This window comes from Myotis myotis, unplaced genomic scaffold (assembly GCF_014108235.1).
Source record: "Myotis myotis isolate mMyoMyo1 unplaced genomic scaffold, mMyoMyo1.p scaffold_m19_p_8, whole genome shotgun sequence".
Taxonomy (NCBI): Eukaryota; Metazoa; Chordata; class Mammalia; order Chiroptera; family Vespertilionidae; genus Myotis; species Myotis myotis.
In genome coordinates this window covers 53,716,936-53,730,791 of record NW_023416390.1, presented here as the reverse complement: position 1 = coordinate 53,730,791, position 13,856 = coordinate 53,716,936, and the positions used below count along the sequence as shown (strand labels likewise).

At 36.6% G+C, this 13,856-nt stretch overlaps 1 protein-coding gene across 1 annotated transcript in view; it reads right to left on the bottom strand.

Moving 5' to 3' along the window:
- LOC118661972 (fibroblast activation protein alpha) overlaps positions 1-13,856 on the bottom strand; it is a 71,036-nt gene that overhangs the window by 5,439 nt on the left and 51,741 nt on the right. Inside the window, 4 exon segments of the mRNA XM_036320534.1 lie at positions 6,539-6,593; positions 11,428-11,622; positions 12,361-12,430; positions 12,896-12,994. Coding sequence (XP_036176427.1) covers positions 6,539-6,593; positions 11,428-11,622; positions 12,361-12,430; positions 12,896-12,994 — 419 coding nt within the window.

Genomic DNA, 13,856 nt, shown 5'->3' with positions numbered 1-13,856 from the left:
GTTAAAGACCGAACTCTCTACCTAGTTTACAGTTTTATGTTTCCAGCTGCCGGGAGTTTTACTGAGACCCTTGACTCTGAAACACAGAATAAAAGAGGCAGTTCTGATTCTACCATGGGCTCTTGTTGTTCTACATGGAGAAAAACGAAAACATGTTACAATAGGGGAAATATATTTTAAAAACAGGAGAAACACTTGGACTGCAAAATCATTTTGGTAAGTGAAAATCACTATCAAGTTCAAGCTTTCACCTCTAATACCCAAATGTTTTGTTTTGATGAGTAGGTTAGCAACAAGTATTATTGAAACAGAAGATCTTTCCTTCCTTCTTAATTGTAGGTTCAAATGAGAGTAGAGCAAGCTTAAGTTCATTGTTGCTTATGGTTTTATTGGGGAAGTGTGTTCACTGCAAATAACAAGGCTGGGCCCTGCCTCTCCTCGTCTATGCTCCAGAACAGGAAATAGCATGGCGTGAGATGAAAAATTGAAAGCATTTGCATAGAGCAAAAGGTTTTTGAACATTGCTCTTCAAAATCTTAGAAATCCTTAATCTGTATCTACTCAGGGATTAGATAATAGTGCTGTATCTAAATAAAATGTCCATGTTTTCAGGATGAATACAAACTGTCTCTAAGAATGTGCAAGAACATAGCTATAGTGGCAGCACAACAAAAGAAGGTATACTTTAAATTCTCAGGCAGCCTCGCTAAGCTGATTCCTCTGTACAAAGGAAGAGGAGAAAAAAACACCAGAGTTAACTTTTTTCTGCTCTCCCATGGGTGGGGCTCCAAGGCAGAGTGGGTGGCTGCCACAAGAAAAGAACCCACGGAGCAGATTGGCCATGAGAATTCTAGAAGTTTGTCCTTTGCACTTAGACGCCTTGCCATTTTGCTTAAATGAAGGATGCCTTTAAAACATTTTTAGAAGGGCACAGAATTTTTAGGGGTTTGTGGAATATTCTTATGTGAACTATAATGCACATTGGAACATTTTCCCTACAGGCAATAACAATGAGCTAATGTTTGTATGGCCAATGTATTGCAAAGGTCTTTGTGGTCCCACACAATGTCTCCCTTTTCCCACCTCCCACCTCCCACCTCCCACCTCCCCCTTGCTCACCGCCCATCTTCATGCTCTTTGAACTCTCCAAACGTGATCTAGCCCCAGGACATTTGCAAATGATGCCACTCTCTGCCTAGAATACTCTTACCCCAGAAATCAGCATGGCTCACCTGTCCTACTAATCTGAAAAACCAATCAGCCCTGCACACCATGCTTCTTTCTTGATTTTTCTTTCCTCCAGCGCGCTTAACGTCATTTTAATAACCTAAATATTTTACTTATTTATCTTGCTTATTGTATTTCAACCATTCCCAACTCCAGAAAGGTAGAGATTTTTATCTGTCTCGTTAATGAACATATCCCCAGCACTGGGAATATGACCTAAAACACAGAAGGGATATATTGGTTTAATATATGACTTCCCTATTAATTCATCTAACCTTCCCAGTGGTGAAGAAATTATTGCTGAATTTCCTGATGAGGAAACTTGAGGCTCAGAGTCAACTTAGAGGAGATATATGTTCAGTAAGCAGCAGAGCTGATATCAGCCCAGGACACCTGGCTCTACAACCCATGCTACTTTCTCTGCATCCCTACTCTAGAGCAAATGCCGTGGGGAGCTTTAAGTTTAGAATCTAATGTAGTCTCATTAGAGGTGCATTTGTCCTACTTTTACATCGTTGATCACACATAGCAATTCAAATCGCTTATAATTAGTCACTGGAAGAGAAAGGAACTAAGATTAAATCATGCACTAATGCTTATTCAACACCACCTGGCTAGGCCTATATTAACAAAGCAAATCCCATAAATGAGGTTGTTATTCTAATAATTTAGGCAAACCCCCCACTGTTCTTCAAACCATCAGAAAATAATTGCTCCAAGTTTTGTTCCATAAACCAGGGTTTTGCAACCTCAGTGCTGTTGACACTTGGGGCTGGACAGATCTTTTTTTGTGGGATCTGTCTGTGCATTGTGGGATAGTTAACAGCATCCCTGGCATCTCTTCACTAGATGCCAGTAGTACCACCCCAGTTGTAACAACCAAAATCTCTCCAGACAGTGACAGATGTCATCTGAGGGGCAAAACTGCCCAGTTAAACACCTCTGTCACAACAGGCACTTCCTAGGCACAGTACTGAGGGCATAGTGGATAACAAGTAGCTAAAACCAGGACTGGACTCCGGTTTGTGTGAGCCAGAAAAAAAATGAAAGGGTAAGATAAAAATTCCTCCTCTCCTCTTCTTAATCTGGATAGGGGAAGGAAACAGGATTTGCAGCTTGTTAACCAATTGACTTCAAAAAATGTTGTGTGGTTAGCTATAGTACATTTCTCAGACCGTTAACATGCCTAACACTTTGTGAAATCAGAAAGTTCTTTCCCAAATATGGAACACAATAATAGCCAGATAACCCTCATGGTCATTCTCAGTGTCTTCCTCTCCTCCCTCTCCAATTTCCCATACCATAGAAGAGCACTCAGAGCTATGACCTCTTCACTCCCCCTACTTCGCTGCCTAAATTCAGGCCCTTCGTATTGGTTGCCAGTATTACTTGTTGCCTCACTCCTTAGCCCACTCCCTCCCCGCACCACAGACCATTCTTTACTTTGTAGCCAGAATCTTTCTGATACACCAATTCCACCCTCTATTGAGTTCCAGAGCACTTCTCAGATAAATACTTTTTGGTAATACTGTATTACACAAAATTTAACAGCATTCTTTTTTCATATATTTTAAATATATTTTTATTGATTTCAGAGAGGAAGGGGGAGAGATAGAGAGATAGAAACATCAATAATGAAAGAGAATCATTCATTGGCTGCCTCCTGCACACCCCCTTCTGGGGATTGACCCCACAACCCAGACTTGTGCCTCTGACTGGAATTGAACCTGGGACCCTTCAGTCTGCAGGCCGAGGCTCTATCCACGGAGCCAAACTGGCTAGGGCTAACAGGATTCTTTACTACTCCTTTCCTAAAGCCTATAGGCTCTATTATTTAGAATTTATGATTTACCAAATTATTAGACCAGGGGACCTTTTCTTGAAAAGTTTCTTGTCACTAATAGAACACATTTGAGGAAAGATTGACTTACACGGTTAAATTCAGTATAAACAACATCATCGATGTGTGACATGGTCAAGCATTGTGCTAAGCATTTGAAAAAGAAAGCTAAATAAAAGACAAAGTCCATTCCCTTGATGAGCTTACATTCTTATGGGAAAAACCAAGAGACAGACAAAACATTGTAATTCCTATAAGAGCAGTACAAAGATCTACTGGAGCACAAAACATGTCATATGTGAGTTAGGTCTTAAAGAAAAAGTCAGAATTATCCATTGTGGGTTGAGGAATAGATGGGGAATAGAAGAAAAGAGTGGACAGGTGTAGGGAACAGAACTAACAAAATCACTGGAACTAGGAAAAACAGACATAAATCAAACTATTAAACAGGTGCAGGGAAAAGTGAAGAGAGATGAGACTGGAAAATTAGGCTGCATCCAGTTTGTCAAGGACCTCGCATGCAAGGAAATATGTTTGGGCACTAGAGTGAGGTCAATGTAATAGAGTGAACTCTATGAAATATATAAGTAGAAAAGCAACTTGTTAAGAGTTGTGCTTTGTAACAATAACCTCATTAGAAATATTAAAGCTTGTGAGTCCAAAGCAGTGAGGCTAGTTAAGAATAGTTAAACTGGTACCACACAAACAATTGGAATAGTTAAACTGGTACCACACAACCTATGGACCATAGACCAAAAGAATCAGCCTTACCTGAGATCCTGTTAGAAATTCAACCCCCAGGCTTCCACCTGGAGTACTGAATCACCATCTCAGGTAGTAAGGCCCTGGAAACTGGGTTTAACAAGTTCTCCAGGTGATACACATGCAGCCCAAATTTGAGAAGCTCTGGCCTAAATAACATGAAGAACTATGGCAATGTCAGTGGGGATGATAAAAGATTTCAATGTTTGAAGGTAGAATTGACTGAATTTACTAACCAAGACTGTTTGGAGTCAGGGAGCAGGGAAAGTTGAAAACAGCTCTGAACTTAATGACTTGGATGACTACGTGTGTGGTGGGGTCCTTAATAAAGATGAGGACGTGTTTTAAAGTAGACTACTACAAGCTTAGCTTGAGCAAGTTAAGCGTGAGGCCCCTTCATGACATTTTCAAGAGGTGATCAGCAGGTATTTGAAAGGTGGAACTCAGAAGAGAGAAGCGGGTTAGTGGCAGGGATCTGGCACTTGTCATTATCCTTGAAACCACATGGGTTTCCCCAAGGAAATGAAGAACGGTGAGAACCAAGCTCAGACCCAGAGAAAACACCAAAAATTAAAGAATGAGTGGATTGTAATGACCATAGAGACATAGGAAAATGAGAAGAGAAACCTGTCACAGAGCCATGGATAAAGCCCATTCTCCTTTATGTGGCCTAAAAGGACTTCAGGTTCATGGCTACCTATCTACTCAGATGCACCTACACCTTATTCATCATACACCTTATATTTATAAAATTTTGGGCATTCCTAACGAACTCAGGGTCCCCCTCCCATAGGCCATACTCTTTGTTACCTTAGGACCTGGGCAATGTTGTCTTCACTCTGCCTGGAATGCCCCTTCACTAACTTCTTTTCATCAAGCTCTGATGCTACCTCATTTCTGAGTCTCTCCTGAGCTCTCACAGCCAGAATTAACCACTCTTCTCCCTGGTGTTCTCCACAAGTTTTATCTCTCCCAACACTTGGAACGTTTCCTGAGCAATTCTTTTCTTACTCTCTGTGTTCTCTACTAGAGGTCCAGGGAGATAACTTACTCATCTCTAACTAACTTCATCCTCTAAAGAACCTAATAGAGGATCTAGTTGAGATCCACTAACTTTTTTGTACATGGAAGGAAGAATGAATGAGTCAACGATAAGATGGATGGATTAATAAACATGAATTGGTCTTAAACTTAAAGAACTAACAAAACCAGTACAGTGTTAAGGTCTTTTTCCTTCATGAACTCCCAGGTCTTCCTGCTGATTTTAGGGGCTGCTCAAGTGTTATATCCCTTAGCAGTTTACTCATTTCTTCTCCCACACATGCTTTCAGGGTTTACCTCACAATCACTGCCATGTTGGAGAGTAAGCAGTAAAGGGCCCTAATATACAATTTCTTCCAGAAGCATTGCACAGACATGGTGAAAATCTCTTATTAAAGAATTTCAGACTGATGTGGATGTATTTTTGGGTGATGAGTGGGTTCCTAAAATCATCCCACATAGATGGTTCTCTACCAAATTAATAGTTAGAATGTTCCAGAAATGAAATTAAAAGTTTTACTTTATAGTTATTTCAAAGCCTACAATAAAAGCATAGTAAAATTCTAAGAAATGTTAATGATTATATGTGAGTATTCAGCTTGAAATTTGAATCTTTCAAAGCTTTACTTTAGAAAACTTCATAAAAATGGATGGTAGGATGGGTCTTATCTGAAATATTTCACTATAAAGTATTTTATTTATTTACACCATTTGAGTCCCATTCTGTTTAGATACTTAACATTTGATGGTTTTAAGAAGCACCAAATGGCCTGAAATAACAACTTTCCACAAAATCACAACAGCTCTTCATCTGGTCACTGAGCTGAGACTTGCGCTGAATTCTGCAGATTCCCTTCAATATTGGGTTTCATTCCCTCCATCGTGTGCAGGCCGCTCTCACAGAAAACAGCCAAGAAAAACAACGCAAGCACAAATGGCTGCAAATTGACTTGCAAATGTACAAATTCAGACCAAAAAGTGAAATAGGAAATCTTTCTTGAAGAGTAATTATCATAATTTATAGTGGGCAAATTAAATCCTTTGCAATATTTCTCTAAACTTTTTAGTGGCTTCATTTCCCATAACTGATAACTTTTGCTACTTCCTTTTAAAGACCAGCACAGTTCCTTAGAGATGGGAAATTATTGCCAGGACCTGTAGCTAGCACAAATTAACATTAGGTTTGGTAAAAATTTTTATTACCCCTCTGCCCCTAAATCAAATAAGATATGACCTGGATAAAAAAGATTCTAGGGAATTTATATTCTGAATGTTTCTATAATTTCAAACTTTAACTTAGATTTTCATAACAATGAAATGATTAAACATGAAACAAAAGATATGTATTAACCTGAATATGACAAAGGGAATTCAACCTCAGATAAATACGGATCAGTCCAGTAAAATATAATATAATACCAAAAAATTAAGTAGAAATGCGTTAATCATGAGTTAATTTGCTATACAGGGAAGAAATGAAACGATTGGTGGAAAAAAGAAACAAACAATTATAGCCATCACTTTGAAGCCCAGATTATTAAAATTGTTTTCATTGACAGATTAAATTATGTTTCAACATTAACATTTCATGAGAAATCTTATAAGCGAACAATTTAGAAAATGATTGCTGAACTGAATAACAAGCATAAAACATATAAAACAACTCACCCAGCCCCATATGGCTATTCTTTTTTCATCAATGAAACCCATTTCTATGAATTTTCTAAAGTAAAAGAAACAAATTTTTAGAATTTTAAGTGTGTACACATGACATTTACTTCATTACACAAGCATATTTAATTCAAAAACTTAATAGAAGTGCTACATTTTCTTTGTTTAAACACATGCATAATCAGGCTGCATTTACAAATAATTAAAAGAATATTATCATGTTTTCTTCAAAAGATAAGAGGATCCTCTAGACTCCGATGTACATCTATCAAGTAGTGCTTTTCAGGGCCGGAAGGCCTTATAACCTAATTGTGTGGGTGAGTTATGTGCAACTCAGAGAGGTTAAGAGACAGGCTCACAGTAATACAAGGGGTAGTGGCACAATGACTAGGGCCATATTTCCAAATCCCCAGCTTTTGAAAATAATATTTTTGTTGTTGCGTTTTAAAATTTTATTTATTTTATCATGCCCTTGTTTGCTTAGATGCTAATGATAATCACCATCTCATTTTTGGTCACAGCCATCCATGGGAAAATATCCAACTCTCTCCCATTTCATACTTCAGTACCCTCAGTTTATCATGGTATCAACAATGATGTGTATCTTTAAGCACATGGACGTGGTTCAGTTGAGCTCCATCACAGAAGAGCCTCTATTTGAAAACTATTTTGAAAATAAATCTCTCCTTAGGAACAAGGGGCATGCTGAAGGGCAACCTTTAAAAGTCATGGGAAGCCCTCAGAAATGTAACTTTGCAAGGTTGGCGCGCACACACACACACACACACACACACACACACACACACACACAATGTTTTCTTAGGCTAATTTATCCCATGCTCCCTTGAGGGCTGGTGTTCCAGAGAAGTTGTGATTTATTTCGGGAATGGTGTGATAAAAACTCAGGAAACTCTCAGAGAAACAGAAGCAGAGGGAGAAAAAGGCAAACTGGACGAGCCATTGCAGAGGCCAGGATGCAACATTAATGGGGAGGAGAGGAGGAGACAGAGTGACAGACATGCCCCCAGAAAAACACATATTTTTTTGTTCCTCTCAGCTATGTTAGTGCTCTTTCTGGCTCTTCTCGGAAGGCAGGATGGAGTGATTTTCATTAGTTGAAACACTGAGCTTCTCTACCGTGACCATGTTGCTCATTGCATTGATTCGACGTGTGCATCGCCAGTGCGTAGAGGAGTTGGGTACATGCCCGGGACAAACAGATGGGGAGAAGCCCTGTCAGTCACAGCTTACCCAACACCGAATTTGAGGGACACTGAGGCGTGCACAGGGAGGAAATGCAGTAGCAAATGGAAAATTGCTACCTGGGCGGATGCCGTTCATGGTAAAGCAGAGAAAATGTGCAGCCAATGGTGGCATTTTGGCAATTCTTCCTCCAACTTCAAAAGTCCAATGAAAAAAGAAAAGGTTTACTTCCTTTGTTAAAAAAGTAAGCTTGCCACTACTGCTTGAAGACAGTTCTGAGCAATAAAACCAATCGTGATTTTTATGATCTCCCAGAAGCTAGCAATCATATAACCTTGCATCTGGGGTAAAAGCAAATAACAGGTGATACATGGGAACAGGAAATTTTTAATAGCTCCCTTCCTAGGTGTATTCTGAAATGATGACGTTCATAGGAAGTGATAGCGCAATAGTTAACATGGAAATGAAACATTAACACTTAATGTGGCAGGACTAGGTTAAAGGTTGCCTAGATAATATGAGCACTTTGGGACCAACAAGGCTCTATAAAACGTACCTCCAAATTCTAAAGAGCTTCCAGAAGGGTTATCAGAAACACTGTTGATAATGTGGTTAAATCAACAAAATGTTAGTAACAAATGAAAAAGCATGTTTTTCTAATTTGGGATGCTGGACTGAACTTTACAACTTTTCTCTCATAAAAAATAGCCCTAGACCAAAGGTCAACTTGGAATTCTAGTGATCAATTATTATTCTATTTTAGAAATGCTCTTATTGATACCAAGTATAATAATATGATATATTTTATTCCATAATTCTTCCTTTATTATTAACCTCAAGTTATATAAAATTTCCAAATTGTGGGAATGTAAAAAATGCCGAATATATCCCAAATGAGCAGAATTGACTCTATATCTACCAGAATTTTTGGCTCTCACATATGTAACATTTGCAGAGAAGCTCGAAGAAAGCAGGTTCCAGTTTTACTTATTCTTTGACCTCACAAGCATCTCCTTTGAAAGATTTCCTTTGTGGAGTCAAAAGTTGTGAGGTTACGCATTTTCTTTTTAAACGTCTCCCCCCGCCCCCTTGCTTTTCTTTGTTTGAATCTCTTTTTTGACCCTGACTAGAATTTACTGTTGTTTCCAAGCATATACATATGATTTTCTTTTAGTATGTAAAAATTTAGCCAGATTGAATTTTATAAGAGATTCACAGGGTCAAATTTCATTCTTTTGGGGGGAGGTAATTTGAGGGCTACCACAGAGGGATTGTGATCCCAGTTCCCTAGGTCAGACATTCAGTGTCAGATTCCTAAAACACTTCTTGGGGAACCTGTGGTTGAGTTATTCCAGGATTATCATTATAAATCTATTCTTTTTAGCCTTTGTTTTTGCAAATCATTGGGTTCCAAGTCTTCCCTGTCACTTATGCAGAACAACAGTTTCAAGCAAAGCCAAGGCCAGCCCCAACTGGCATCTTCACTGTGGCGTATGTCCTTGGTGTGGACCACGTAGCTATCTCTTGTTCACTAGGGTGTTTACTGAAAGTTTTATTGAACAGCAGTGCTGTCTCTTTAGAGTGTAGGTAGTTTAACCACTTTACAAAGATTGTAAGTACATTGAGACTAGAGATTGTAAACTGCACATTTTTATACAGAGTGTATTTCAATGGCATATAGTAATAGTTGATTTTGTTGAGTAAATGAGTGAACATATGCCTGATCTGTAGCAGGAGAACTTCTTTAGGTTCCATTCTAAAAATAGTTCCCTGGAGATAAAGGTAGCCAATTACTGCCACTGGTTGGTTCACCTGCAATTCTAAATGCCAAAGACATTTATTTATGTTAGAGTGAAAAGCAGTAGACTTTTTGGCTTCTTGTGCTGTATGTTGAACACCAGAAAGAACAACCTTTTTTAAGGTTTCTACATAGGCTTCAGGTTTACATTTCCATTCCATCCAAGGGACACATTAAGAAGCTATCTGTGTTGTTTCTTGGGGTATTCTTAAATTTGAATGCTACATTTTTGGTGGCAAATAAATGTACAAAAATATAATGTCAAATTTTGTTGTTATTGGTAGGTTGTGGTGATAAAATGATGATCATGGGATTGTTTTTTAACCAATGCCAAAACAAACCACTTTTTAGCTCTATGAATTTTGGGAAATATCTAATTGATTACAAGTGAGGCATAATTTACATCTCTATCTTTTGATGTGGTCCCAGGATTACCTGTCATTGGTGTTTATAGCATGGTTTAAATACAAATAGATTTGAACTGAAGTGTGAAAAGAATTAGGTCTATAATTCTGACAATTGTATTAATATTCCCGGTAAGGTACACCATAGTCTTATCTCCCTGTGGAGTTTTTCTTTGAACTATCTCTTCTATTTCTCTCCATCAGGCAGAAGACTCTCCCAAGGTTAATAGCAGAAAGGTAAAAAATCTGGATTCATAAGAAAGATGGAACTTCCTACAACGTAGGCATGAATGATGCCCTACAGATTGTGAAGTGTTATTTGATAATCTACTTACTGATTTGTAAGATTTTACTCAGAGTCTGTTTTTAATCAAATTTTTTGTGTGTATTACTGTTCACAGAATGGAAGAAAAATTGGAAAACATATGGGTTATGATTACTTTTCTATTTTAAAAAATAATTACTTTTGAGTCTAAACTTTTCTGCTTTGATTACAGACAAAATGCAGAAAAGTGTTGTCTGGGCCTGGCTCCTAGATGTAAAATACAATCTGTGTTGTATATGCTGAATGAAATCAATGACTATTAATAACATTAAGATGATCAAAGAAATGTACTAATGAATTTTCTAAATTGCTATTTGGTGTGACACAGTGTGACTAAGAGTGCCGTCAGCCTGTGTTTGCTTTTACATTTATAAACTACTATTGTCTACCTTCATCTACTCACACCAATAATAATAGAAACCCAACAACTATAGAGAAATATCCAGAAAAATCCTGAACAGTGTTTTCAAATAAGCAACAATATCGATGACTATAACTTGTGTGGTTTTCTTTTTTTTTAAGGAAAAGATGATTGATCCATAAATTGTGGTTGAGAATGTAGTTGAGAAGAAGGACTCAGGTCATAAACCTGTCTTTTCTCTAAATGTTTTCATAATATAATTTCTGTAATGTAAATGAACTTTTTTCAAATGAAAATAAGGAAACACTTTTATGCTAGTACAACCATGCTTCACAGCTGGTTTATTACAAATAAATGTTTAACATCTATAGGTATAGAGTGCTGATGAAATCTTGACCAACTCCTAAATGTGTGAGTTAGAATCCACAATACTTGGCAAATTCAGCTGTTTGGTTTCCCACAGACCATCCCTAGAATTATACACAATTTTCTGCTATTGCGAAGCATGTTAATAAATGAAAGGATATAAGAATAACAAACATCGAAAGAGAGTATTTGTCACTATCTCTATGAATCACTTTTCTACACATTTATCAGCTCTCTTCTATGAAGAATATTTTTCTCATCTTGGACAAAAATATCCCTTTAAGATTAATGGTAGCTTTAGATGAAGTTGGAAAACTAGACATTATAAAAATAGGCAAAAAAGAATTAAGCCATTAAGCATGAGAAACCTGATAGTAATTGCATGACTTTTGTCGCACATCAATTTCTGCCTGAATGACCGGTGCTCACCTGACAGCTGTGATCTGGTCCTCAACTTCATACACACCCAGCTTTCGATACACTGCATGCAGGTGTTTGTCACCTTGGAAAGCTGTTCCTCTACCATCCACCAAGGCAATGACTATTCCTTCCTTACTTGCAAGATAAGATATCCAACTAATAGCAAATACAGACCTTACACTCTGACTGCAGGGGCCACCATACCTACAGGAAAGAAAACATAGAATCTCTGATTCCTTTGTAAAACTCAACTTCCCATCATGGCCAAGAATTGCCTTTAGTACTTCCCAGTACATTTGTGTGATAAGATTTCAATAACAGTGGCATTAGAACTGGCTCAAAACCAAGAGAGGACCAGGATTTTCCCCAGAGGTTTGCTATGAGGAAGTTGTTTTGGGACACAGCCTCTCCTATTCCCCAAAACGGATACATCTAGGGTTGGCATTTCAAGGAATATGTGTGGGTTTTTCGTCATTTCTGCCACCTGCCACTTGCTAAAAGCAGACATAAGATATACTAAAAAAAATGCATGGTGTTTTAAGCAAATTGTGTGTAGGTCAGCACTGATTTTGGGTGTTATTCCACTAAATGTATTCCATTCCCTTATTTCATTTCTAACTCAATTACATAAGATGCTAAGATGATTTACAATATTTTTTTTTGGCTGCAATTTATCTCAAAGGTATTCTGACACATTCGGCAATTTGCCATACAAAGGAAATTCAACACAGCAAATGCAAGCAAGTCCATCTAAAATCTTAAAACTTCCTCAATCTATTTAAATAGCCATATTTTATTTACTCTTATTAGTGGAGGAATATATAAAAACAGCATCAATAGGAAATCTTACTAAAGAGAGTGGTTCATTCTATCTCATAAATGTGTGTTTAATCCAACATATTTTCAGTAAATAATTTTTACACCAAAGAAAATATTACATACACTTGAATTAGCAAGGGATACTTCTTTGATCTGTCAAATTGAGGAGGAAAAATCATCTTGTACCATAAAGCTTAGGGGGAAAAAAGAGAGAGAAATCTTTATTACACTATACTCACAGTATTATTTATTTCCTTTAATAACATATATAACATAAAATCAATTTGTCATTAGTAAATTGTTGAGAATCCAGAAAATGTTTTAAATAGATTTTTACATATTTTTGTTTAATTTATGAATTGCTAGAAATCTTGAGTAATTGGTTTATTAGAAACACACATTCTATAATTAAAATTAGATAAGCTCTTTAAAAAAAATCAGCCTTGAAATAGGACTATAGAAAAGTATAACATCAACCCTATTTACAAGCATATTAAAAATATTTTGTAAAACTGTAACTTGTTACAGCAAGATTGTTTTAATTAAGATCCAGTAATAATGTCAGATTTGGACTATAGTATTTACGGTATCATTTTTTAAAAGCAAGATAAGTGCTCAAATTCTTATCTATAAATGAGAAGTTTTTAAAAGATCTTACTAATTCCATCCACTTCAAGTTTCTTTATTTCCTCTTTAGGCAGCTGGATATTTTTCAAAGCATTTTCCAATTCCTTGTTTTCTTCCAGGATTTTAATTTCTTAAAAAAAAATAAAATGTCCATTTTTAATTAGTAGCATTCCATAAGAAAATTCCTTTCTAAAAATGCCTTTGTGTTTAATATGGATGCAACTGAAACAACGTAAGGACTGCTTCAGGAGTTTCACATCGGCAAGCATATTTTGAATCCAGCCTTTAAAACAGGTATGAGCTTAGGAAGGACGGCAACCATTATCTCCTAAACAGATTCTTAGAGGATCAGAACACATTTTGAGCAGAATCACAGAAGCAAGAATGTTTATTAAGCCATATTTTCCCATCTCTAATTTTTCTTTTTTAACATAGCTATGACCTGAGTGGGTCACATTTATTTTATCATTCACTAAAAACAGGAGAAATAAAAACTATATTTCTGAAACCCCAAATTTAAAATAATTATTTAAGTGGTTATGAAAGCTGTTTTAAAATGTTAATGTGTTGCTTCAAATACATTTCTGGTTTTTTAATATGTATTTCTTCCTTAACCCTTTCCTGCTGTATACTTGATTGATATAGGGCATTCCTTTTTTGTATTGAATTACTGTGCATCCTATTTCTTCAAATTCTTTCTCTCATAGTAGTTATATATCTTACTAAAACAACAGTATGTACACATTATGATCTCTTTCTGTTTTTCACCTTTAAAAATTCTCTTAAAAAAACCCGCTGTTTATATTTAAGCTTAGTTATATTTCACACTTTAATCTTTGAGCTGAACAAATCCATTTTTCAGCATAAAGGGCTTTTTGTAAGTTTTATTTTGAACTAGAGTCTATACCAAGCATCTTCTAGAGAAAAGTTAAACTTTCATATAATATGTAGAGTTTGTAGCTTTATTTTTTAAAAGCAAGTCTGAATAATTT